The sequence below is a fragment of the Quercus lobata genome, chromosome 9 (assembly GCF_001633185.2).
Source record: "Quercus lobata isolate SW786 chromosome 9, ValleyOak3.0 Primary Assembly, whole genome shotgun sequence".
NCBI classification, from domain to species: Eukaryota; Viridiplantae; Streptophyta; class Magnoliopsida; order Fagales; family Fagaceae; genus Quercus; species Quercus lobata.
The window spans coordinates 18,996,916-19,020,514 of NC_044912.1; the positions used below are offsets into that span (position 1 = coordinate 18,996,916).

Below are 23,599 nucleotides of genomic sequence, written 5' to 3' on the forward strand. Positions count from 1 at the left end.
AACATATGGGAATCTTTTAGTTGAATGATGGACTACATCTCTTGAGGACCTTCTATCATCTTTGTAAAGAAAAAAAAAAGAGGAGTCTCTTGAGTCTTGAGGACCTTCTTCAATAAAGCTTTGATCACATATATTGGAAAGCCAATAAGTGTGCGCACACGCAAAATTAGGTGCCAAACAATATACTATCTATGTTGGTTTTGATAACCTACAACATTTGGTGATAATTCATGCTCACTTTTGATAAAGTCGAACTCTACCTATAACATCATGGTTTATATTTAATATATTTTAACTCATTGATTTTTTTTAATAAAAAAATTAACATAACCTCGTTGTTGTTGATATTATTATTATTATTATTATTATTATTATTATTTTGTTTACTCAATTACATAAACTTGTTATTTTAAATAATTCCAGAAACCCCTCTTTGCTCTCATGTGAAATGTGTAGTGCCTCTATCAGCTCAAATGAACTATCATTGATAGCATATATACTATAAAACACCAACAATTCGAAACTGAGGCATCAAATTTATGTTTGATAAAGTATATATATATTTGTAATAAAATATTTGTATACATGCATTGCATATTACTTACACTTTCATAACATGCTCATTTATGCTTTCCTAAAGAAATTTTGAAATATCTTTACCAATAATAAAAAGTTTCAAAAAAACACTACTAATTACAACAACATCATTTCGAAATCTTACCTTTATTTATAGGTTTTCCGAAACATTTTTGCTTTCTCAAAACAAATTTATTTTCCTTCCTCCAAAAAAAAAAAAAAAAATCCAATTTATGTTTTTATTTTCTTTATAGTAGTAATTTTTAAACCACCTCATCAATTATTTGGGCTAGCTAGCTAGCTAAACTCAAGCCCAATTCATAAAATCTTCCAAAACATCCCAGCCTTCTAAAAACCCAACCCACCAAACAAAAAAACAAAAAAAAAAAAACCTTAAAACCCTAAACCTAAAAAACACACACACATATATAAGTATAACCGTGTGTTTCCTCAATTCCCCATTTTGCATTCTCTGTGAAAAGAGCTGCCGCCATCTCCAGCTCTCTCAACTCTCAAGTCCGCTCTCTCTCTCTCTCTCTCTGCAATATCAAATATGGGTTTTAGCTCTTTTTGTTTATTTGTGATTGGTATTTTGCAGGGAAAAAAAAAGCTCTGAAAGATGGCTGCTCCTCCTTATGCTGTGAAACCCGCGAAGCAGCTGGGTCCAGATGGTGGCGAGGAACAAATTCACAAAATCAGGATCACTCTCACTTCAAAGAATGTTAAAAACATTGAAAAGGGTAGCTCCAAAATACTTTCTTTCTTGCTTTTGTTTTTTTGTTTTGGATTTTTAGTTCTAATCTGCGTAGACCCATATGATGAAAATGGTGATTAAGCAATAATAATGTGGATCTGAGTATGGTTTAGTTTCAGAGATGAAACACTCTTAGAGTATGTGTGAATTTTTGTTAAATCTTGTATGTTAGTATCAGGTATTTTCATTTTTTTTAATGTGCGTTTTCTGAGTCAAATCTGATTTATTTAGTTGGTTTTGAAAATGGGTTAGTTTCACAAATGGTATTTTAATGAATTTTCTGTGTTATATGTTTGCATCAGTTTTTAGCTATGATTTTTTTTCTTATTCAGTTCTGATTTGATCTTAATTGGTTTATATCTGAGGTTGTAAACCTTTTTAGCATCTTATATCTGTTTAGAACAAGAATAATAACGCAACAATTTGACTGATGGTTTTTTTTTTTTTTTTAAATTTATTTATTGATAGTTTGTGCTGATTTGGTTCGCGGCGCCAAGGATAAGATGTTGAGGGTTAAGGGCCCAGTGAGAATCCCCACCAAGGTTCTGCACATCACCACCAGGAAGTCCCCTTGTGGTGAAGGTATATTTTCTATATCTTAATGTAGGATTCAATTGATTGCCTTCACAAATATATCATCACCATTGTTTACCAATATTCATTTGATAATCCTATCTAATTCAATTTTAAGCATGCCTATGTTTTAAGTTGGTATATTAGCTAGTGGTGTTCCATAGGGGTTTTGTGTCACAATCAAAAGGGAGCAGGTCGAGATTCAAAAGTTAACCTTTGTATGGTTTGGGTTGAGTTGTCTGTCTCAATATGTACGTAAAAATAAAAAATGATCCCTATTTTTAATATCTTACTGTACTTTTATTCATTTGATAATCCTATGTTTTAGCTAGTTCCTTAGTGAACCTGTAATGAATGTGACCATTGGAATTGAAAGAAAATGAAATTGTTAGTGGTGTCCCATATTGGTTTTGTATCAGAATCTTAAGGCAGCAGGGAGAGGTTGGAAAGTCAACTCTTGTGGGGTTTGGGTTGAGTATTCTCTTGATGTACATAAAATGTGTTTGTCCGTCCTTATCCCTTTGATTTTGACTCTTGTATAGAATAAACTGAAAAAACATACTTTGAAAGTTTGAAGCTATAGCCTCAATACTCAGCATGCCACACAACTGAATGCCCCTAATTGTTGTTTTCATTTTGATCTAAAAATTGAAGTCAACCTATAAAATTAGCCTGTTATTTAACAATTTATGTCATTGATCTACAGATGTTGGTTATATGTATGTTTAAGTGGTATGCTAAGGTTCCTTGTGACTTGACTTAATTCTGGATTAATCTTCAGTTGGATTTGCGCCAACTCATTGTATTCTTCAGTGTCTGTATATCACACTTATCACCCCTTTTAATATTTTCCCTTAAGAATGCCATGGTTTGTTGCGTTTCAATCATGCTATACCTTGTTTCATTGTTGCCTGAATGAATTAAATGAACAATTTAATGGCTGTAGGCCTGATATGTTGTGCACATGCATATTAAATCTGAATAGCAGATGGAATCTTGTTTGCTAGGTTTTATTAGAAATGTATCTATTATGAAAGATGTTTTTGTGTTGTTCATTTCCTTGTATAAATATTATTGTAAATTATTTTCGTTTCTGGTTTGTAGGTACCAACACTTGGGATAGATTTGAACTTCGTATCCACAAGCGTGTTATCGACCTATTTAGCTCCCCAGATGTTGTTAAGCAGATTACCTCCATTACAATTGAGCCTGGTGTGGAGGTGGAAGTAACTATTGCCGACTCTTAAACATGGCATACTTCAACGTTATTGCTTTTCTAATCTCTTTAGTTTGGTAGAAATATTTGTCTTATGTTGCACTGTTATCCCAGAACATATGCCTCAACTTTGATTGTTCGCAGTCTGTTTTTTAGCACAATTTTGAAGTAATTTTGAAGTGAAAGAGAAGAGGGGTTTTTCATTATTCAGTTGTGATGTTTGAATGTTTATTGACATATTTGATTCTAAATACCATTTAGTATGTGTGCTATAACTTTATATATATGTGCCCGTTTGATATATAACTTATTTTTCAGCGTTTGAAAATGGGGTTATTTTGAAAGAGTTGTCCAGTTTGAGATGCGTGAGAACCTTACCTAGGCCTAAGTGTGTTTTGTTTTGTTACAGAGGCTGTGATTCCTTCCCAATACTTTGCTCTTATAATTTTTATAATTTTGCTCACATCAGAATCAGATATCAGTCTCCATTGGTAACTATGGTTGTTGCAGTTTAAATTAGAACCTAAAGCATACTTTGCGGCTGAAATATATCTTGCTAATTAGATGGAATCCTGCAAAGTTCGCTGTGAGGTTCACTAGGTTCATTAGGAGTCCATCTAATTCTTTCCCTCTAATGAATACCGAAATATATTTTGTTTGCTAGGTATTAGTGTATTACTAGGCTTCATTATCTGGTCAGTGTCCTTGAAGCGATATTGATCGTTGTTTTTGTTTAATTTATCTCTCAACGTGTCTTCTTTTGCTTTGGGAGAACACTGAAGCAACTATATCTCATTTATTTCAAATCCTAACTTATAAAAAAAAAAAAAAAAAATTAGTGTATTACTAGAAATATGTCTGCAAAGTTTGCTAGGTGTTACGAGAAATATATCTGCAAATTTCGCTCTAGGTGTTATTAGATGGAATCCTGTTTGGTTCTTAATGCGAAATCTAGGGAAATCAATAGCAGCAAGTCTTTTGATTTAACGTTTGTGCACGTATAGTATGTGTACCATACTAATACCTAGTTGAATGGATAAGAAAAATGAAATGACATAAATAAAAAAAATCAATGCTTTTTTTTTTTAATTTAAATTTTTTAATAAATAATATAAATATTTTTAAATAATTAACAATAGTAATGTGAGTATTTTAATAATGTGATTCTATAATCGAGTCAATGGTAAGATCTAATTCCTTTTGGAATTCTATGAGGTTAAAAATTTGATCTTAAAATACATTTATTAAAAAAAATATTCAAAACTTTATTATTACAAGAATATCGGTTCCAAAAACAACTAAATTTCATCTGTTGTCGGCCTTAATTCTCCTCCAATCTATCACATTAGGATTTATTAACAAGTTAACATGACTCAATACATATGTTATGTAACTAAAAGTATATTTAGATAGCTTTTATTAAATGGCACGTAGTGAATTCAAGGACCTTTTTTTCCCAAATTGGCATGGAGATTAATCTAATGACCGAGAAATTAAAGTTGCATACATATTTTCAATTAATTTTAAAAATTAATAAGAGAGATGACTTTTTCCTCAACTTGCTAAGATTACAAGATATGATAATTGCAATCACACTGTTACATGAATTCACAACTAACAAAATATTTTTACCAAAAAAAAAAAACAACTAACAAAATATGATATTGTGTACTAACTCATAGAAGAAAAGTGTGTGATATGGGCTGTCAAGAGGATAGGACCCAACCTAAATTGAACAATCATGCATACCTCCAAGCAGCTCTTTTAACTCCAAATTTAATTCTCTCATATTTAATGTACTTATATAATAAATAAATTAAAGCTTTGCCCCCTAAAATTTTAAATTACACCCGTACAAATATATGCTATAAAGACTCTTATATATATATATTATATTTTTTTAAATTTGTTGTAATTTAAGTTAATTAGGTTGAATTTTAGTATGAATAATATAATTACTAAGCCCAAACAATTTTCAAATTGTAGCGATTTAAAATGTGAAATTAAGGTCTTGTTTGGGTGGAAAAATATTATCACTCATTACTCATTACCCTATAACTCATTTCCTATCACTTAAAAATGGCAGCTAAACTCGGTTATGTTTTCAAATTCAAAAAATCTAAAATGTGGGACCCACACTTTGACTTAGGCTACTAGTGCTCTCAGAACCCCTACCTGCCCCCTCCTTACCTGACTTACCCCAAAACCCAACTTTACCAATTTTCATAAAGACTAGGAGTGTAGTGATGTGACTATGCAGATGGGATTGTAATTGTGGAAGCCAATGCTTATTAGAGCCATTGGTGGTGAGTACGAAAAGAAGCTGCAGATTTTACTCTTATCTGACCGTGGAGCCTGCTAATGTTTGGGTATTTATGAAATTGCCACCCATTACTCTGTTTTTATAATTCAAAAACACCTAAAATTTGTTTTTGTTTTCAATAACTCATTACTTGATTTAGCGAGAACTAAGCGATGGAAACAAAATCTCAAAACTCATACAAACAAGCACCTTCTTAATGGGACCCACTTATTTTGGATGATGAGTGATGGAAACCCACAAATCCAAACTATCTCTAAACCTCTCGCAAATCCATTAGAAAACTGCAAGAGGTTTGTACCTTAAGTGATATTTTTTGTTATTTTTAATTTAGACCTTTAATGTTTAAATCATCTAAAAAAAAGAAAAATCTAACCATTAAAAATTTGCATTTGGGCTGGGTTAAAAAGCCCATTGAACCTAACCCGCTTATAAGAAAGAGTTACATCGAATTCCACTCCCTTCCAGTTCTCTGAGAAAGAGCGAAAGAGGCCGGCCGCCCCTACTTCCAGCCTCCACGCTCAGCTCAAGGTATCAAAAAGAGCCTCTTGGGTTTGCTTTATTTCTACCGTGATGTGATGATGATGCTTTTAAATCGATGAAAGATGATGAGAAATAAGTCTTTTTTTTATTTATTGGTATTTGTTTTTCAGGGAAAGGAAGCAAAGAAAAAATGGCGTACGCATTGAAGCCGGCGAAGCAGTTGGGTGCGGATGAAGGTCCGGAACAAATTCACAAGATCAGGATAACCCTGACCTCAAAAAGTGTCAAGAATCTCGAGAAGGGTACTCCAAAAAACCTTTTTTTTTTTTTTTTTTGCATTTATTTTGTTTTTGTTTTTTTAGTTCTAATATTCTTTGACCCATATGATGAAAATGGTGATTAGACAATAATAATAATACTAATATGTTTATGGCAATGGTTTAGTTTCAGAGATGAAACATTCTTAGTGTTTTGAGATGAATATGGTTTATAATTCTTGTACTGATATATGATATATTTGAGTTTTTCTGATCTTATATGTTAGTATCAGGTTTTAGCTGCTTTTTTTTTTTTTTTTTTTTTTTTTTTTTAATGTGGGTTTTGTGAGTTAATTCTGATTTATTTGATTGGTTTAGTTTCATGTAGTATGTGTTTTGAAATGAATTTCTTTTGTAATTGTTATACTGATATGACCCATTTGGCATTTTATTATTGAATGTTATCAGTCCTGGTAATTTTAAAACCTTGTATGTTAGTATCTGTTTTTAGCCATGATTTTTTCAATTTGGGTTTTAAGTTTTGAGTCAGTTCTAAGCTGATTTTGTTTGGTTTTTATGTGAGAATTTAAACCCGTTTAGCATCTTGGGTATGTTTGGAAGTTGGAACAAGAGTACTAAGCTGATTGTTTGGCTTTTTATTGTATTTTATTTTTTTATTGATAGTTTGTACGGATTTGGTTCGTGGTGCCAAGGACAAGATGTTGAGGGTTAAGGGCCCAGTGAGAATCCCCACTAAGGTTCTGCACATCACCACCAGGAAGTCCCCTTGCGGTGAAGGTATATTTCTATATCTTACTGTAGTATTCAGTTGATTGCCTTGACAAATATATCATCGCGCCATTGTTTACCAATATTCATTTGATAATCCTATGTCATTCAATTTTAAGCATTCCTATATTTTAAGTTGGTATATTAGCTAGTGCCCCTTGCAAGAACTTTTAAGGAAACTGGGCATTAGAATTGAAAGAAGGTTGAAATTGTTAGTGGTGTTCCATAGGGGTTTTGTTTCAAAATCAAAAGGCAGCAGGTAGAGATCCAAAATAACCCTTGTAAGGTTTTGGTTGAGTTGTGCGTCTCATGATGTATGTAAAAATAAAAAATGATCCTTATTGTTTTGCCTTTGATTTTGAGGCTTGTAGAGATCAAACTGGTGACAAACTTTGAAGCTATACCCTTAATACTCTCTCCATGCCACTAATTGAAGTTAACCCATAGAATTAGCATGTGATTCAGGAATTTATGTCATTTTTCTACAAATGCTGCTTTTGGTTCCTTGTGACTTAACTCTAGACTGATCTTCAGTTGGATTTTGTGCAACTTATTGTACTTTCAGTATCTCTATATCACACTTAAGACCCTTTTAAACATTTTCCCATCATATAATCTTTTTATATATAGTTTGATAGGAAAGACCTAGGGGCTCAAATATTTTTGCTTCTGATCAATCCTATACCTTATTTCATTGTTGCCTGGAAAATAAAATAATTATTTTATTTTATAGTTGTAGCCCTGTAGGCCAGCTATGTTGTGCTCACGATGGAATCGTATTTGCTAGTTGCTATTATAGGCATAATCACATAGCTATTAAGAAAGATGTTTTATGGTGAAGTTTAATTCTTGTTTTGAAATTATAGTTAACTCTTTGTTTTGGTTTTGCAGGTACCAACACTTGGGATAGATTTGAACTTCGTATCCACAAGCGAGTTATTGACCTCTTCAGCTCGCCAGAAGTTGTTAAGCAGATTACCTCCATTACAATTGAACCTGGTGTGGAGGTTGAGGTTACCATTGCGGATAATTGAAAATGCGCAACTTCCATAATATCGATTCCCTGTACTCTTTAGTTTATCAGAACAATTGCTTTAGGTGGTAGTATGAGTGTTTTTAGCGCATTTTTTATGTGAAAGAGGAAGGATTTTAGTTGATTTTTTTGTTGGAAAGAATTCTTCAGTTGTGGATTAATTTGAATGAATACTTATTTCCATGTTTGACTAAATAGCATTAGAAATGTTATCCAGTCTTATATTTCAAGTAGATGCTGTCTTACATTTTCATGGAAGTAATCTGTAAGAAATTGATGTGGTGACACTGACAGGTGGTGATTTAACTCTTTATGTTAGTGTTTTCACTCCAACTTTTTCTTGAATCATTGAATGCCATATCCATCCAGCTGTATGAGTGTAGCCAACAATACTTGAGAATTCCAACCCTATTTTCTTGCTGGGCTTCTTTTGATTTTATGTTCTTTTACTTTATCTTGTAGTTGATGTTGTCCACCTCTATAATAGAACGTCATTGAAGCCATTCCAATTCCAAAGTCACTCCATACAAACCTTGAGGAAATTTTCACTGGATCCCTTCCCCACCAGGTAAATTTGACACTGCAATAGCCCGGAACTTGAGGATAAAAATCAAAACAACCCAAATGATAGATGAGATTGGTTTGGGAAAATGGCACGATCCCTTGGGTGCAAACTTTTCTCAAGCTTACATGTTGAGAATTTGAATGTAGACCCCTAGGGCATTAGTTCGCAGAAAGATTATCTTGGAAGATTGTATCAGGAGTTTGTACATCTGTAAGATCTAGTGTATGCATTATCTCTCTCACAACATGTAGGACCAAGAATATAATTTATTTTTCATCTTAGTTTTATCTACCCCAAAACATACAAATAAATTTATTGGTGGTTCGTAGGCAAGTTGACAACACTTCTTGAGGAGATTGACATGTTCTATGCGATAACACCACTTTTTCTTTTCTTTTCTTTCTTTTTAAAGGATGGGGTCACATTTATTCATTTTTAGGGATATTTTTTAAACCAACTTAACTATTGGGATCGGGTCATGTGCAACTACGGAAGGTATATACAAGAAATTTTGTTGATGAAAAATTTTTTGTTGATGATGAAGGTATTGTCAGAGCAATAAGATACACTTTTTTTTTTCAATGATTATTTTGTAGCGAGACTTAGAAGTTTTCATTTTCTTAATCCCAGGGCTAGCTTCAGTACCCTCAACACTTCCTTCAATCTCAGCTCTCTTGACAGCTTCCTGCTTGATCTTCTTCTCCTTACCTTTGCCCACAGGAGTTGCAGCACCAATTGCCTTTACCACCCCTTTCTTGATTGGCACACCAGAAGAAGCACCCACAATAAGAAAGCTTCCAAGTTAGCCTCAATTTTAATTTTGTGAAAGCCGAATTCATGTAGAAATCATCTATGTAACTTCAACTATAGGTTTGTTTGGTTTGCACGTCCGCGTTTTTTTTTTTTTTTTAAAAAAAAAAAACCAGCGCATATTGCACTGTTCATGGGACATGAACATTGAACAGTGCAAATAGGTATGTGAACAGTAATTTTAAAAGTGAATAGTAACCGAAAAATGATTTTTTATTGTTTTCAATTTCCAACAAAATAAACGGTATCCAAACGCACACTATATATAGAAGATTATTATGTCATTGTGCCAAAAGAGATAAGTAGGCAGGCAAAGCAAGGCATTTATGCTAACTTGCCAACTTAGACTTGTATAACTCATGTGGAACAAGAGAAATATGCAAGCAAGGCATTTATGCTTGCTTGCTTGCTAACTTAGACTTATTTATTCTCTTCTATTTAATCTTTTTTTAATCCATGTCCAAATTTCATACTAACATTTACGTTTTCTTTCTTTTTGCTTGGTTGTCCATGCTAACACTTTTCACTGAGTGGCCACTATTAGTCTAATACATAATTACAGCCACTAAGAGCTGTTCAGCCACAACCACCATACCTAAAGTTAACTTGATCTTCTACCAAAAGAGAAAATATTTGCAAGTGGGAAAAATGTCAAAATTGTTGGTGTTTACCAGTAAATTAATGAATCAACACACTTAATCCCAACCAAAATTGCTTTATAGTAGAAGAAAGGTGCGTACATGTACACGCATATGGACTTTTATTTTCCAAATGGCATGTTAATCCTATCACTTCTAGCATAGATTACGCTTCATTAATTTGCTTACAAAAATCAGTGTATTTGTATTGCTTGTTCCCCTAACACATCCTAATTACTAAAAGATGAGCTTTCACTGTTGCATGGGTCATTGTTTTGAAAGCGACACAGAACTTCCCTCTTCAAGGCTCATGTTAGCATATTTCTATGTCACGGCTCTCAGTCTTTTGTTTTTCAATCAATACTTGTGCAGTTTCACCCATCAACTTCCATTTCACAATCTGCAAGAGATATCAGAGAGAGCAGAACATCAATGGACCAGTTTGTTCAGGAGAGAGACCATTCCCTATGTAATAAGAACCAGATTTCAGATCCCAGTATTAGTGTGCACAGATGTATCCTTTCAAGTTACCTACGCACAATGCTGAAAAGCTCAAAACAAAGAAGCAGCATACCCAGTGTATAGAATTTGGCAGGGAAGAGTGGATATGAATGTGAACTTCTTTTGAGAAACAAATAATCCCAAAACTATAAAACCAAAAAGTGCTTCTAGGAGGAAATTATTTTTTAAATGTGCTAGCTTTTGTAAACTTTTTCAAGGAATGCAATGGCTAATTCAAGTTATAACTGTAAAGACCAATTGTGAAAGCATGGAAAACTCAACCTGGTTAGAATACCTTTCACCTTACATGTTTGAAAATGGACCAGCTTCCATAGCAAATTAATCATCAAACATAGAGTTGCTTCAACTAATTTACTTTGCTGAGTTCTTCACCTTCATGTAAGATCAATTTAAGGCACCATCAGGAAGCCCAATGATCAACAACTATGCATTGGTGGTAAAAAATTAATAAAACAAAAGAAATACCTCAAGTAAATTAACTAGCGGCCTGCTGTAAGTACCAAAAAGCTCTTCTTTCTCTTGAATCAATAACCACACAACCTGGATCATTCAGAAAAAGTACGCCCACAATTTTTTACTTTGTATAAAATATATGAACTTTTCAAGCTGCTACCATTGATAAAGAACAACCTTTCGAATGTACTCTGTATATGATATGCAACAAAGCAACTTTGAAACTAATTTAGAGTAGTTACCAGCTGCATCTTCAAGCATGCGCTGCTCAAATGTTCTACAGTAGTCTATTTTCCCCTCTGCAATTTCTGCAAAAAAATTCATGACATTCTTCACCAAATCTTGTTGGACCTGTTTACCATTCCGCTCCTGTTGATCTGGACAAACAAGCCACAAGTGTCTAAAGCCCAATTTGTAGAAACAGAGACCAATTCATAAAATTAATATATCTTGTCAACGTACAAGGGAAATTGCAGCATCTTTAAAACTTAGCTATAGCCTATGGGTTGTCTACAAGCCTTAACCAGAAAAGGAAGGTGATAACAGACAAAAAAGATGCAAGAGAACCATGCAAAATCAAGGAAGCTATTTTACGCATAAAAGAGCATGCTTACAAGATCATTGAGTGATGGAATGCTTCTTCTACCAACAAAGTGATGAACAAGGTACGTAAAAAATCCTGAAGAACACTTTGTCATCACCTTGTAATTTCCCCACATTTGCAGAAGTTCAATAAGTAAATAGGTGTCGCATTTGTCAAAGCAATAAGAAATTTTGTTGATGAAAGAACTATGTAAGGTATATACAAGAAATTTTGTTGATGATGAAGGTATTGTCAAAGCAATAAGATACACTTTTTTTTTTTTCAATGATTATTTGTTGGATTGTGGTAAAACTATTATTATTACTAGTCACAAACCAGTGTGTTGCGTGATAAATTTTTTTTTTTTTTTTTTGGCAGTCTCATTAAATATATTTTTATTAATATTATTGTTTTAGTTAATAACAATTGGTTTTCATTATCTTTTAAGTAAATAAAAACCTTAAATATAACTTAAAAAAAAAACTTTATATATATATATATATATTTATTTGTATTTAATGTAAATCTTTACATATACCTTCAAGTAAAGATTTGTGCGTCTCATGATGTATGTAAAAATAAAAAATGATCCTTATTGTTTTGCCTTTGATTTTGAGGCTTGTAGAGAACAAACTGGTGACAATCTTTGAAGCTATACCCTTAATACTCTCTCCATGCCACTAATTGAAGTTAACCTATAAAATTAGCATGTGATTCAGCAATTTATGTCATTTTTCTTCAAATGCTGCTTATGCTTCCTTGTGACTTAACTCTAGACTGATCTTCAGTTGGATTTTGTGCAACTTATTGTACTCTTCAGTATCTCTATATCACACTTAAGACCCTCTTAAACATTTTCCCATCATATAATCTTTTTATATATAGTTTGATAGGAAAGACCTAGGGGCTCAAATATTTTTGCTTCTGATCAATCCTATACCTTATTTCATTGTTGCCTGGAAAATAAAATAATTATTTTATTTTATAGTTGAAGCCCTGTAGGCCAGCTATGTTGTGCTCATGATGGAATCCTATTTGCTAGTTGCTATTATAGGCATAATCACATAGCTATTAAGAAAGATGCTTTGTGGTGAAGTTTAATTCTTGTTTTGAAATTATAGTTAAATCTTTGTTTTGGTTTTGCAGGTACCAACACTTGGGATAGATTTGAACTTCGTATCCACAAGCGAGTTATTGACCTCTTCAGCTCGCCAGAAGTTGTTAAGCAGATTACCTCCATTACAATTGAACCCGACGTGGGGGTTGAGGTTACCATTGCGGATAATTGAAAATGCGCTACTTCCATAATATTGATTCCCTGTACTCTTTAGTTTATCAGAACAATTGCTTTAGGTGGTAGTATGAGTGTTTTTAGCGCATTTTTTATGTGAAAGAGGAAGGATTTTAGTTTTTTTTTTTTGTTGTTGTTGTTGTTGTTGTTGTTGTTGTTGTTGTTGTTGTTGTTGGAAAGAATTCTTCAGTTGTGTATTAATTTGAATGAATACTTATTTCCATGTTTGGCTAAGGCTACGTTTGGTTTAATGTAAATCGAATTCCGAGTGTAAAATAAATGCAAGGGAAAGTGAATTCCCGTAAGGAAAATGAAATCCGAGTGTTTGGTTGTGCAATAGAAAATAGTCCGGAAAACGATTTTCGGTGTTTGGTAACATTCTAAAAATACTATTTTCCTACAAATTTTTCACATTTTCTCAGCCATTTTCTAAGCATCCAAACAAATTTTATTACAGAAAATTTCAAAATATACACTTAACCCAACGAAAAATCAAAATAATAACATTGAGCAAGAGGAAGAAAGAGTGAGATCGGAGGGAGAAAGAGTGACAGATTGAGGGAAAGAGAACGACGGTGCTTCAGGCGATCAAGAATGAGAACGATGGTGAGAACGAGAACGAGAATGGTGATGCCGATGAGCTTTGGGTCGAGAACGAGAACGGCGGTGAGCTTTGGGTCGCGATCTTGGGGGTGCTTCAGGCAGCGCGATCTCGCTAGTGCTGGGGTGCGACGAGACTGGTGCGATCTGGGGTTGGGGGCGGTGGTGCAATCAACGCTTCAGTTTCTGGTGTGGTCTCTCTCTCTCTCTCTCTCTCTCTCTCTCTCTCGGTTTAGGTAGGCTAAAAATGGGTGTAATTAGTTTGAAGGTAAAATAGAAGTGGAATTGATTTTACACCGAAAGGCTTGATATTTTACGGTCAACGGAAATCATTTTCTGTTTGACTGAATTTTCTGGCCATTCCCAAACACGCCCCGTGGTGTAAAATATTTTTTGGATTCCTTTTACTGCCGAAACAAATGCAGCCTAAATAGCATTAGAAATGTTATCCAGTCTTATATTTCAAGTAGATGCTGTCTTACATTTACATGGAAGTAATCTGTAAGAAATTGATGTGGTGACACTGACAGGTGGTGTTTTAACTCTTTATGTTAGTGTTTCACTCCAACTTTTTCTTGAATCATTGAATGCCATGTCCATCCGGCTGTATGAGTGTAGTCGACAATACTTGAGAATCCCAACCCTATTTTCTTGTTGGGCTTCTTTTGATTTTATGTTCTTTTACTTTATCTTGTAGTTGATGTTGTCCACCTCTATAATAGAACGTCATCGAAGCCATTCCAATTCCAAAGTCACTCCATACAAACCTTGAGGAAATTTTCACTGGATCCCTTCCCCCACCAGTTGAATTTGACATTGCAATAGCCCTGAACTTAAGGATAAAAATCAACACACCCCAAATGATAGATGAGATTGGTTTGGGAAAATGGCACGATCCCTTGGGTGCAAACTTTTCTCAAGCTTACATGTTGAGAATTTGAATGTAAACCCCTAGGGCATTAGTCCACAGAAAGATTATCTTGGAAGATTGCATCAGGAGTTTGTACATCTGGAAGATCTAATATATGCATTATTTCTCTCACAACATGTAGGACCAAGAATATAATTTATTTTTCATCTTAGTTTTATCAAACCCCAAAACATACAAATAAATTTATTGGTGGTTCGTAGGCAATTTGACGACACTTCTTGAGGTCATTGACATGTTCTATGCTATAACACCACTCTTTCTTTTCATTTCTTTCTTTTTAAAGGACGGGGTCACATTTATTCATTTTTAGGGATATTTTTTAAACCAACTTAATTATTGGGATTGGGCCATGTGTAACTATGGAAGGTATATACAAGAAATTCTGTTGATGAAAGAATTTTTGTTGATGATGAAGGTATTGTCAAAGCAATAAGATACACTTTTTTTTTTCAATGATTATTTGTTGGATTGTGATAAAACTATTATTATTATGGACAAAACTTAGGTATAATCTCTTAGGTACTGATCTTTAGATTCCTCTCTTAAGATTCAGCTATGTGGCTACTTAATTAACTAAAAAATACACTTCCATTCCATGAGAAAAAATCCAAATGGCAGAATTTTAAAATGAAAACCTAAAGAATAGCACTAAAGTACTATACCTAAATCTTGCCCCATCATTATTATTATTAATTTACCTTTCATGCGGATTTTTATTATATTAAGAATTATACTAGGCATTGTCCAATTCTCCTATAGAGAAGAAATTGGGATTAAATTCCCCCTCCCCACTTAAATAAACAAATATCTTTTGCAGCAAATTTTTTGGTAGACACATTTTACATCTGGTGACGTCAATTACATATGTGCCTCATTCTCCACACACACACACACAAATAAAACGTTTGTGCCTTTTAAAAAGGGCTGAGTATTGCAAATTGTACATTGGCAACTGCTCATGACAGCACCAAAGCGAATAATATGCTTCAACCATCAACAACTTGAAATGGACGATAGAGGAGCAAGTCAATTGAATTGAGCCAAAGCAAGAGCAAGGCCAAATCAAACATATACATTAGCAACGCCCCCTCTAGGTATGATTAAGCTAAATGTTAATGTTGCTGTTAATGATTCATGCGCAAGGATTTGCATTCTTGTGAGTGACTCACTAGTGGCAGAAACAAGCGCTATTCTCTGGGCTTTGCAATTGGCACTGTTAGAAAATTATAAAGCCATAGTGGTGGAAGAAGACTCTGTCCGTTTGGTAACAACTTATTTAGTTTTTCGTTAAAAGTGTGCTAAAGTATACTCGTACTTTGAAAAGAATGAGAAAAAGTGAGGTTAGAAAAAGTGAGGCTTTAAAAAACTGTACATAAAAGCCAAAGCTAATTATAAGCTTAACATTTAGCTTTTAGCTAAACAAAAAGTTGTGCAGTGAACCCTTGAGCAGCTCTAACAGAGAGAGCTTTTGGTCCATTCCAAACTTACAAAGCAATGCTGTAGAGTTCATAATACTATTTGCTCTTATAATTGGGTTAGAAGAGAGTTAAATGGTGTAGTTCATGCTCATGTCAAATACTATTTTGAATCTTTGATACTAGTAGTGGGTTGAACCGTAAGAAAGATCTTGTATTCTCTTAATGAGAGTTGGTTTTATCAAGTAAAAAAAAAGGTATAACAAACTGTCAAACTGTAAACATTTGAAGCCTTGACATGCTATTTTACTCATTACTTAATTCTTATTTTTCTTTTAAGGCATGACAAGGCTCCTTTGACATTTTTGTACATGGATTAGTCCAATTAAATACGCCCTCAAAATTATTTTAATTGTATGTCAAATGGCACCACATCTTGTTAAAATCAGCAAACTAAATTATGTAATGCAATTTAGTAATATTTTGACAAGTAGGGAACCAATAAAAAAGATGGACAAAATTTAGTTACAAAATTGATTGTAGGATAAGGCTACAACCTTACTCGATATCTTTTTATTGGAGGTGAATTTTGACAAATCCACCATTGAATTATATCTTCTTCTTATATCCTCTATACTTGCAAAATTTTTAGAAAATTAAAAATCAATAGCTAAATCATTAATAAATTTTTTAAATTGCAAGTTTTTGTAGTTTAAAACTATGCATAAAATATAAGTTTATAGATCATATAGTAAATAATATCCGATTAATTCAAAATTTGACATGTGTATTAAGAGCGTAAAGAACATGCAATCCAACGGTTAAATTTTCAAAATATGTAGTAATGTTAATGGTATTTAGTAAGGTTGTAACCTTAGGCTACAACCAATTTCGTAGCTAAATTTTGGCCAAAAAAGATAGGGTAAGCTTCACATATACAATCATTTCATCAAACATTACTGGAAAAGTTATTTACATTACCGTAAAAGTAGAAGTATATGAAGTTTGAGTCACCATTATTAACTATTGAATGTGCTGCTCTTTTTTACAAAATTTTTGATCATGTGAATGGAAATATTTAAAGAGAACGCATAAAATTTTATTTTATCATAAATTATGAAATGATGATTTTTTTTTTCTATTATTGAAATTCATAGATAAATTTATATTTTATTAATACATATATGTGAAATTATCAAGTGTAAGATGACATTTTGAAATGTAGTATTTTCGTTGAAGGAAAATCTTAAAACTTAACACTTAAACCCATTATATGCTGTTAAATTCATATTAGACAAATTACATTTCGAATTTTCTTCAAATTCTTTAATTTTAAATCCAAATGCAACTTTATCATTATGTTGCCTTCTTTTTTCTTTTTTTTGGTTTCTTTGTCCTTCATTGAATGTTTATCTTTGGGTTTAGTTGGTTTGAGTTAAGGTTTATCTTTTCTATTAGAGATGACCCACCACAAAGTTTGTTTCTTGCTTTTGTTATCTTTCACTTCTAATCAGCATGGCCAATTTGATGAAGTTTGTAATGATTTAATTTCAGATATTAGGATTGATTTGGCGGTTTTAGTTAAGGTTTATCATCCCTATTAGAGTTAGAGATGATCCACCACAAAGTTTGTTTTGATTTAAGTTCAGAGATTAGACAGACACTCTTTTAGTTTTATCTGAGGATTGATTTGGGTTTAGTTGGTTTGAGTTTGAATTTAAGGTTTATCTTATCTATTGGAGATGACCCATTTGGGATTTTATGGTTTAAAACCAGTTTTGTTGTTGGTTATTTTATTTTATTTTTATTTATGGTTTTTCAATATTATACTATGTTAGTAACAATTTTTAGGTAGAGAGAAGAGAGTGACTTTGGATAAAATAAAATGGCGAAAAAGAATACATGTGGTCGACTTTGACTAGTCCGGTGAGGATTTGCAGCTGACCCCAAAATTTTAAGACTATGACTTTGTAGTTGTATTTTTTTATTAATTAAATTTAATTTTATGGGTTTTCTGAGTAATCTCTGGTTTTATTTAGGGTTTAAACTCTCATGCTATCTTCAGTATCTTGCATCTATGAGCCTGAGTGTATGCCCAGTGGGCATTGCCCACCAAGGTTCTGCACATCACCACCAGGAAGTCCCCCTGTGGTGAAGGAATATTTCTTTTTATCTTACTGTTTTTGGGTTCAGATGCTTGGCTTCATAAATAAAATTAAAAAAAAAAAAAAAATCACTATATTCCTCATTATTCTTCAATATTCATTTGATAATAATCCTATTCTATACATTTTAAGTATTTCTCTTTTGGTTTATTAATTAGCCTGCTATTACCTGTATATCCTCTGCTTAAGGAAATTGTTAGTGGCGTCTCACAAGGTCCTTTGTATCATAATTCAAAGACAGCAGGGAGAGATCCAGGGTTTGCGTTGAGGTTCAGTTGTCTCAATAACATTAAAATGGTGAACCCTCATTGTTTTGTCTTTGATGTTGAGGTCATAGAATATTGAAAACAAACTTTGATGCTATAGACTTATCTATCCCTGCATGCCTCGCAGCTGAAAGCCAAATTAGAATTACTCTGCTTTGAACCACTAAATGAAGTCAACCTGTAGAATTGGGTCTGATTAGCAACTCAGTTTATACTTCGAAAGGGAAGAGCTAATGGCTAAAATGTATGTGCCATGGGTGGTTGCTGCTTTCATATCATAGTTGATCATACCATACCTTGTTTCATTGTGGCCCAGAAAAATAGAATAAACAATTTCATTATCATCGGTCAACTAATATGTGCTCATACATACTTAAGCTTCTGAATAACTGAAGAATCCTTTGTGCTTGGTGTTGATATAGGTTTATTGTTTAACTTGTTTTTTGTTAAGTGTGTTTTGTTTATTGGAAAATTATTTTCAACTGTTTTGGTTTTGGGTTTGCAGGTGCCAACACTTGGGATAGATTTGAACTTCGTGACCACAAACAAGTAATTGGCCTCTTCAGCTCCCCTGAAGTTGTTAAGCAGATTACCTCCATCACTATTGAACCTGGCGTGGAAGTCGAAGTTACAATTGCCGACTCTTGAACATGGCCTATTTTAAAAATTATCACTTTTCTGATCCTCAGTTAATTAGAAATCTTTACATTATGTTGTCTTGGAACATACCCCAAGCTTGATTAATTGTTAAAGCAGTGTGTGTTTTTCTTGCATTTTTCTTGAATCAAAAGACATCAGTGAAGGGGGATTTTGGGGTTTGTTTTTGCAGTTGCCTTTAGTTGAGATGTTTAAATGACTATTTGTTATCATATTTGATATTAAATACCAAGTGGAATTTTTTTCCTATCAAATGTCTTTTAAGTTGAGATGTTCTTTCTCTTGGAAGAAATTGATGTGGTGACAAGTGGTTGTTTTTACAGGTTCAATTTATGTCAATCTCAGAGCTTCCTAGGTCATTTGCTGGGGGAAAAAAAGGTTTCACCATTTGAAACTATCTCACATTCACGTTGATTAATGTGGTGTTGTTCCAATTCTTAAGTAAGTGCACCAAAGTGAATTGAATGACTTTGGGCTACATTGCAAGAGAGAGTCAATGCCAAAGTCACCGTGGCTGCTTGTAGAAGAAATCATTGCCTTAGCTGTGATGATCTTCTACTGTCATCACGTTTATTAAATGGTAATAATCTTAATTGATGCATTATAACATTAGACAACATAAGATGTTCCATCACAACTCATGTAAACAAGTTTGACAAAATAGCATCTATTGCAATATGATTGTGGACATGACAAATGGCTTTGGAACTTTGGTGTCCAAGACTATCTGCAATGTCCAATGCTACAAATAAAGGCAGGAGTAGGAGTCGATCTGCTAAATACGTTTTAAAATGCTAATATTGGTAATTAATATTCTCAAACTACTTTAAACATACTTTCTGGTATAAAACAAACTTATACACCCCAAACCATATTTAGAAAATAAAAACAGAATTACTAACACTCTGCATAATAATAATAATAATAATTCCTGTACCTTCTTCAGTCAAAAAAATAATAATAATTCCTGTATAACAAAGCTCAAATCAATGGCTAAGACATTAAAAACAACAGACCAACCATTTAAGAATTTTATGGTCTAATTTTACAAATAATTCACTACATTAAGTGATAGCAACCAAGTTATGGTCTAGGCAAATCATAATGGAATACTTGTCATGTTTATATTGCTTATGAGTAAAAAAAAATGGTTAAGAGAAAGGTCAATGTTTCTTTGAATGTAATTATTGAACATTTCAGGATATGCATATAAACCTAAATGTGAAAGCAAGCAATATTACTGTCATTAGAATATATAGAATTTTTGCTCAAAAAAAAAAAAAAAAGAATATATAGAACTAAAGCCGATTAATGTCATTGGTGATTGTCCACTATGTCATTCTTTGAATCTGTAAGATTTACAAACCAATCTTGCGTGGCCATATAATCCTGCATTTCTTATGCACCAATGCTACAGAAATAGCCAGCATAAAAACGTAATATATATCTGCCAATGTCAGTGTTTAATTTACTAGAGAAAGAGCAATATTAGAACCTGTGAACAACATAAAATTCCTGGTTATATGCAAGCATAGGTTTTTCCAACAACTCTATATATCCAACAAACTCTAACATCAAATTCAATAAAAATTGTTATTAAAAATATTCAATAAATATACAATCCAAATGAAACTACCACACAAAGAAAACCTAAAAATTAAAATTAAAAAATATACAATTTTACGGATTCCTTAAGAACTATTCCTTAGATTTCTTAATTAGATTCAAAAAACACAGTTGCATTGACTAATACAATACAAAAAGTGTCACCAATGTATTTGAATTTAATTAATAAACCTAATCAATAATACCTAAGTAACCCTATCTAATCTTTTTGGATCCAATCAACATACCACTCCACAAATTTCTTCAACCCAGTCTCCAAATCTGTAGTAGGCTTATACCCAAGCTCCCTTGTTGCCAAGCTTATATTAGCATGCGTGAACATCACGTCTCCATTCTTAGGCATTTCTTGTACATCCCTCATCGCTTTTTTCTTCAACAACCTCTCCAAAATCCCCACAAGCTTCTCAACACTCTCCGGCGAAGTATTCCCTATATTGAAAACTCTCAAAGGCGCCTTTAAACCCTTTCTTTTTCCTTCCCTCCCAATGCTTTTCCCAGCGGTATCCAATGAAGCCACGCAACCCTTCACAACATCATCAATGTACGTAAAATCTCTGCCTACAGAAACACCTCCAGGCCCTTGAAACACAGTTATTTTTTTCCCTTTCAATATATTCTTAGTGAATTCAAAGTATGCCATGTCTGGTCTCCCCCATGGTCCGTACACAGTGAAAAATCTCAACCCCGTTAACGAAAGCCCGTAGATATGATTATAACTGTGTGCTATTTCTTCGTCAGCTTTCTTTGTAGCAGCATAGAGACTTGCTGGTTGGTCAGTACGGTCTTCTTCTGAAAACGGCAATTTGGTGTTTAAACCATAGACAGAGCTAGACGAAGCCCACACGATGGCAGGTTTTGGATTCAAAGATTTACATACTTCGAGTAGACTAACGAACCCAGCAATGTTGCTGTTAATATAGGAACTTGGGTTTTTCATAGCATAACGAACTCCAGCTTGAGCCGCCAGATGCATCACATGGGTGAACCGAACAGTATCGAAAAGCCGATTAAGGAGCGCCATGTCGTTTATGTCTCCTTCGACCACGTAAACGCCTTCGTTTAGGAGGAGATCTTGGCGACTGCGTTTGAGTTTAGGGTCGTAGTATCTGTTGAAGTTGTCAAGGCCTACGACACTATCTCCTCGCCGTTTTAGCGCGAGGGACACGTGGGTGCCAACGAAACCAGCTGCACCGGTGACCAGAACAACTTTGTGGTGGTCGCTGATGGAACCTCTGGGAGTGACGGAGTTGAAAACAACGCGCTCTAGGCTCGCGGGTGAGGCAGATGAGGGCTTGGAGTGAATGATGGAATGAGTTTCCTTGACGATGCGTTGGGTTGGGGACTTGGAGGTGGGAGATGAAGGTTTGTGGAGAAAGATGATGAGGAGGATGAAAACGACGAGGAATGAAAAAATCATAGTAACTTTTTTGGCAGAGAAGCGGTGCCATAATTTGGGTTTGCGTTTGTTTTCCTTTTCCATGTTTTGTGTGTTTTTCTTGGAGAAAATATATGCGCAGGAAGGTTTGGAAGTTCTAGGTTTGATTTGGTTTTGGTTGATTTCAAACGTTAGTTATACTTAAAAAAAATATATATATATATATATATATATATATAGTATTGTGCTGATCATCATTATTTGTGTTGGGATAATTGAGTGTTGTGTTTATATTTATCTCTTAGAGATATTTATGTTTTGTTTATATTAATCTCTTAGAGATATTTATGTTTTAGTATTCATCTTGAAGGGGATAAAGAAGGTGTAGATCGTTGGGATTACTATTGGGATTAGTACGAAATTCCTAAGTTTTCTAAGAGGGAGAATTAAAAGGCTTTATATTTGGCACGGTCAATTTGATCCATACTTCCTCTTATAGTTTTTAACTTTACACACTTGGGTTGTGTTTGATATTGGTTTTTTATTTATTTAATATTTAATTTATTTTTTCTACTATTCATAGTTCTCACTACTTTATCTATCATACTTTCACTATGTATAATTGAATCAATGAAATTTATTTTCATGAAACATAATATTTAACCAATTGCGTTATCTTTTTAGATTTAAAATTAAAAGCCAAAAAATTTGATATAAAACAATTTCTTAACAAGCAACTAACACAACCCATAATTTATTATAATAGGTCTTTCTTTCTTGTGTGCTTACTGCTTAGTTCATGTACTTGGCACAGTTACACTCTTGTCTATACAATATTGAGTAACAATTTGGTCTCCGTATCGTAACTATGCTATGTGGCTGCTAAAATGGGACTAGGGTGGTCAAGTACCAATGCTTCCTGCATCATCAAGCTCACATCATGGATAGAATAATTTTGTTTTACTCTGATATACAAAGAAATTTTGGGTGGAAGAAATCAATAGTTCTTCCTGTCATAATTAAGATTCAAAATTGATCACACATCAAGAGGTAGGGGTTCCAAATATAGGAGGATGGTGATAGTTTTTTTGGTTGGGGGACCGCCCACCAATTTTTAGAGTTCAAGCACTTGACATTGAAATTGGCAAAAGAATGACATTTGACATGTGTTTTAAGCTTTTTATAAATTGTTTGTCACCCGAGAAAATGCTAGTGGGAAAGGAAGTTGGAGTCGGGGTAAAATTTGTATATGCATGCTAAACAACCGAATTTGTGTAATTTCCTGGGTCATGAAATGGAAATGTGAGGAGAATTATTAATGTAGCTAATATTAAGGATACACTATGAAGAATATTTGATGTTGTGAGTTGAAAAAATGGTTTGATGTTAAAAAAGCCATAAATCTTTTCTTATGAAGGCCATTTCTAATGATACTGCCATATGAAGGATTTTAATGAACTTTTATGTAATTTGGGAATTTCAAGCCAAGATATGGATGGCCAGAAGCTTTTGGGGTGTAATGTGTGGGCAAAACTTTAGGATATAATTTCAGAATTTCATTGTTGATTCAAGTACTTGTGTGTCATTCAATTCAATGAAATAGTATATTAGGCTGCTTAGCATGTCCATGACCAGTTCTTCCTCCCCTACATCATCAAGCTCACAAGTTACAGTGTTCACGGACCCCTTGCTACATGGATC

General features: G+C 33.5%; 3 protein-coding genes across 3 annotated transcripts; 2 read left to right on the plus strand and 1 right to left on the minus strand.

Annotated features, from left to right (window-relative positions):
* Positions 1 to 966: 966 nt before the first annotated feature.
* LOC115959810 (40S ribosomal protein S20-2-like) lies at positions 967 to 3,399 on the plus strand. Its single transcript, XM_031078398.1, has 4 exons — positions 967 to 1,092; positions 1,175 to 1,316; positions 1,799 to 1,912; positions 3,008 to 3,399. Exons 2-4 carry the CDS (start codon positions 1,196 to 1,198, stop codon positions 3,148 to 3,150), a joined length of 378 nt encoding a protein of 125 aa, XP_030934258.1. The 5' UTR covers positions 967 to 1,092; positions 1,175 to 1,195; the 3' UTR covers positions 3,151 to 3,399.
* Positions 3,400 to 5,861: 2,462 nt separating this feature from the next.
* LOC115959811 (40S ribosomal protein S20-1-like) lies at positions 5,862 to 8,234 on the plus strand. The gene is made up of 4 exons (XM_031078399.1): positions 5,862 to 5,970; positions 6,093 to 6,224; positions 6,864 to 6,977; positions 7,860 to 8,234. Exons 2-4 carry the CDS (start codon positions 6,113 to 6,115, stop codon positions 8,000 to 8,002), a joined length of 369 nt encoding a protein of 122 aa, XP_030934259.1. The 5' UTR covers positions 5,862 to 5,970; positions 6,093 to 6,112; the 3' UTR covers positions 8,003 to 8,234.
* Positions 8,235 to 20,619: 12,385 nt separating this feature from the next.
* On the minus strand, positions 20,620 to 22,031 carry LOC115961027 (UDP-glucuronate 4-epimerase 4-like). The gene has a single exon (XM_031080079.1). The coding sequence runs from the start codon at positions 22,001 to 22,003 to the stop codon at positions 20,723 to 20,725; it is 1,281 nt and encodes a 426-aa protein (XP_030935939.1). The 5' UTR covers positions 22,004 to 22,031; the 3' UTR covers positions 20,620 to 20,722.
* Positions 22,032 to 23,599: the final 1,568 nt, after the last annotated feature.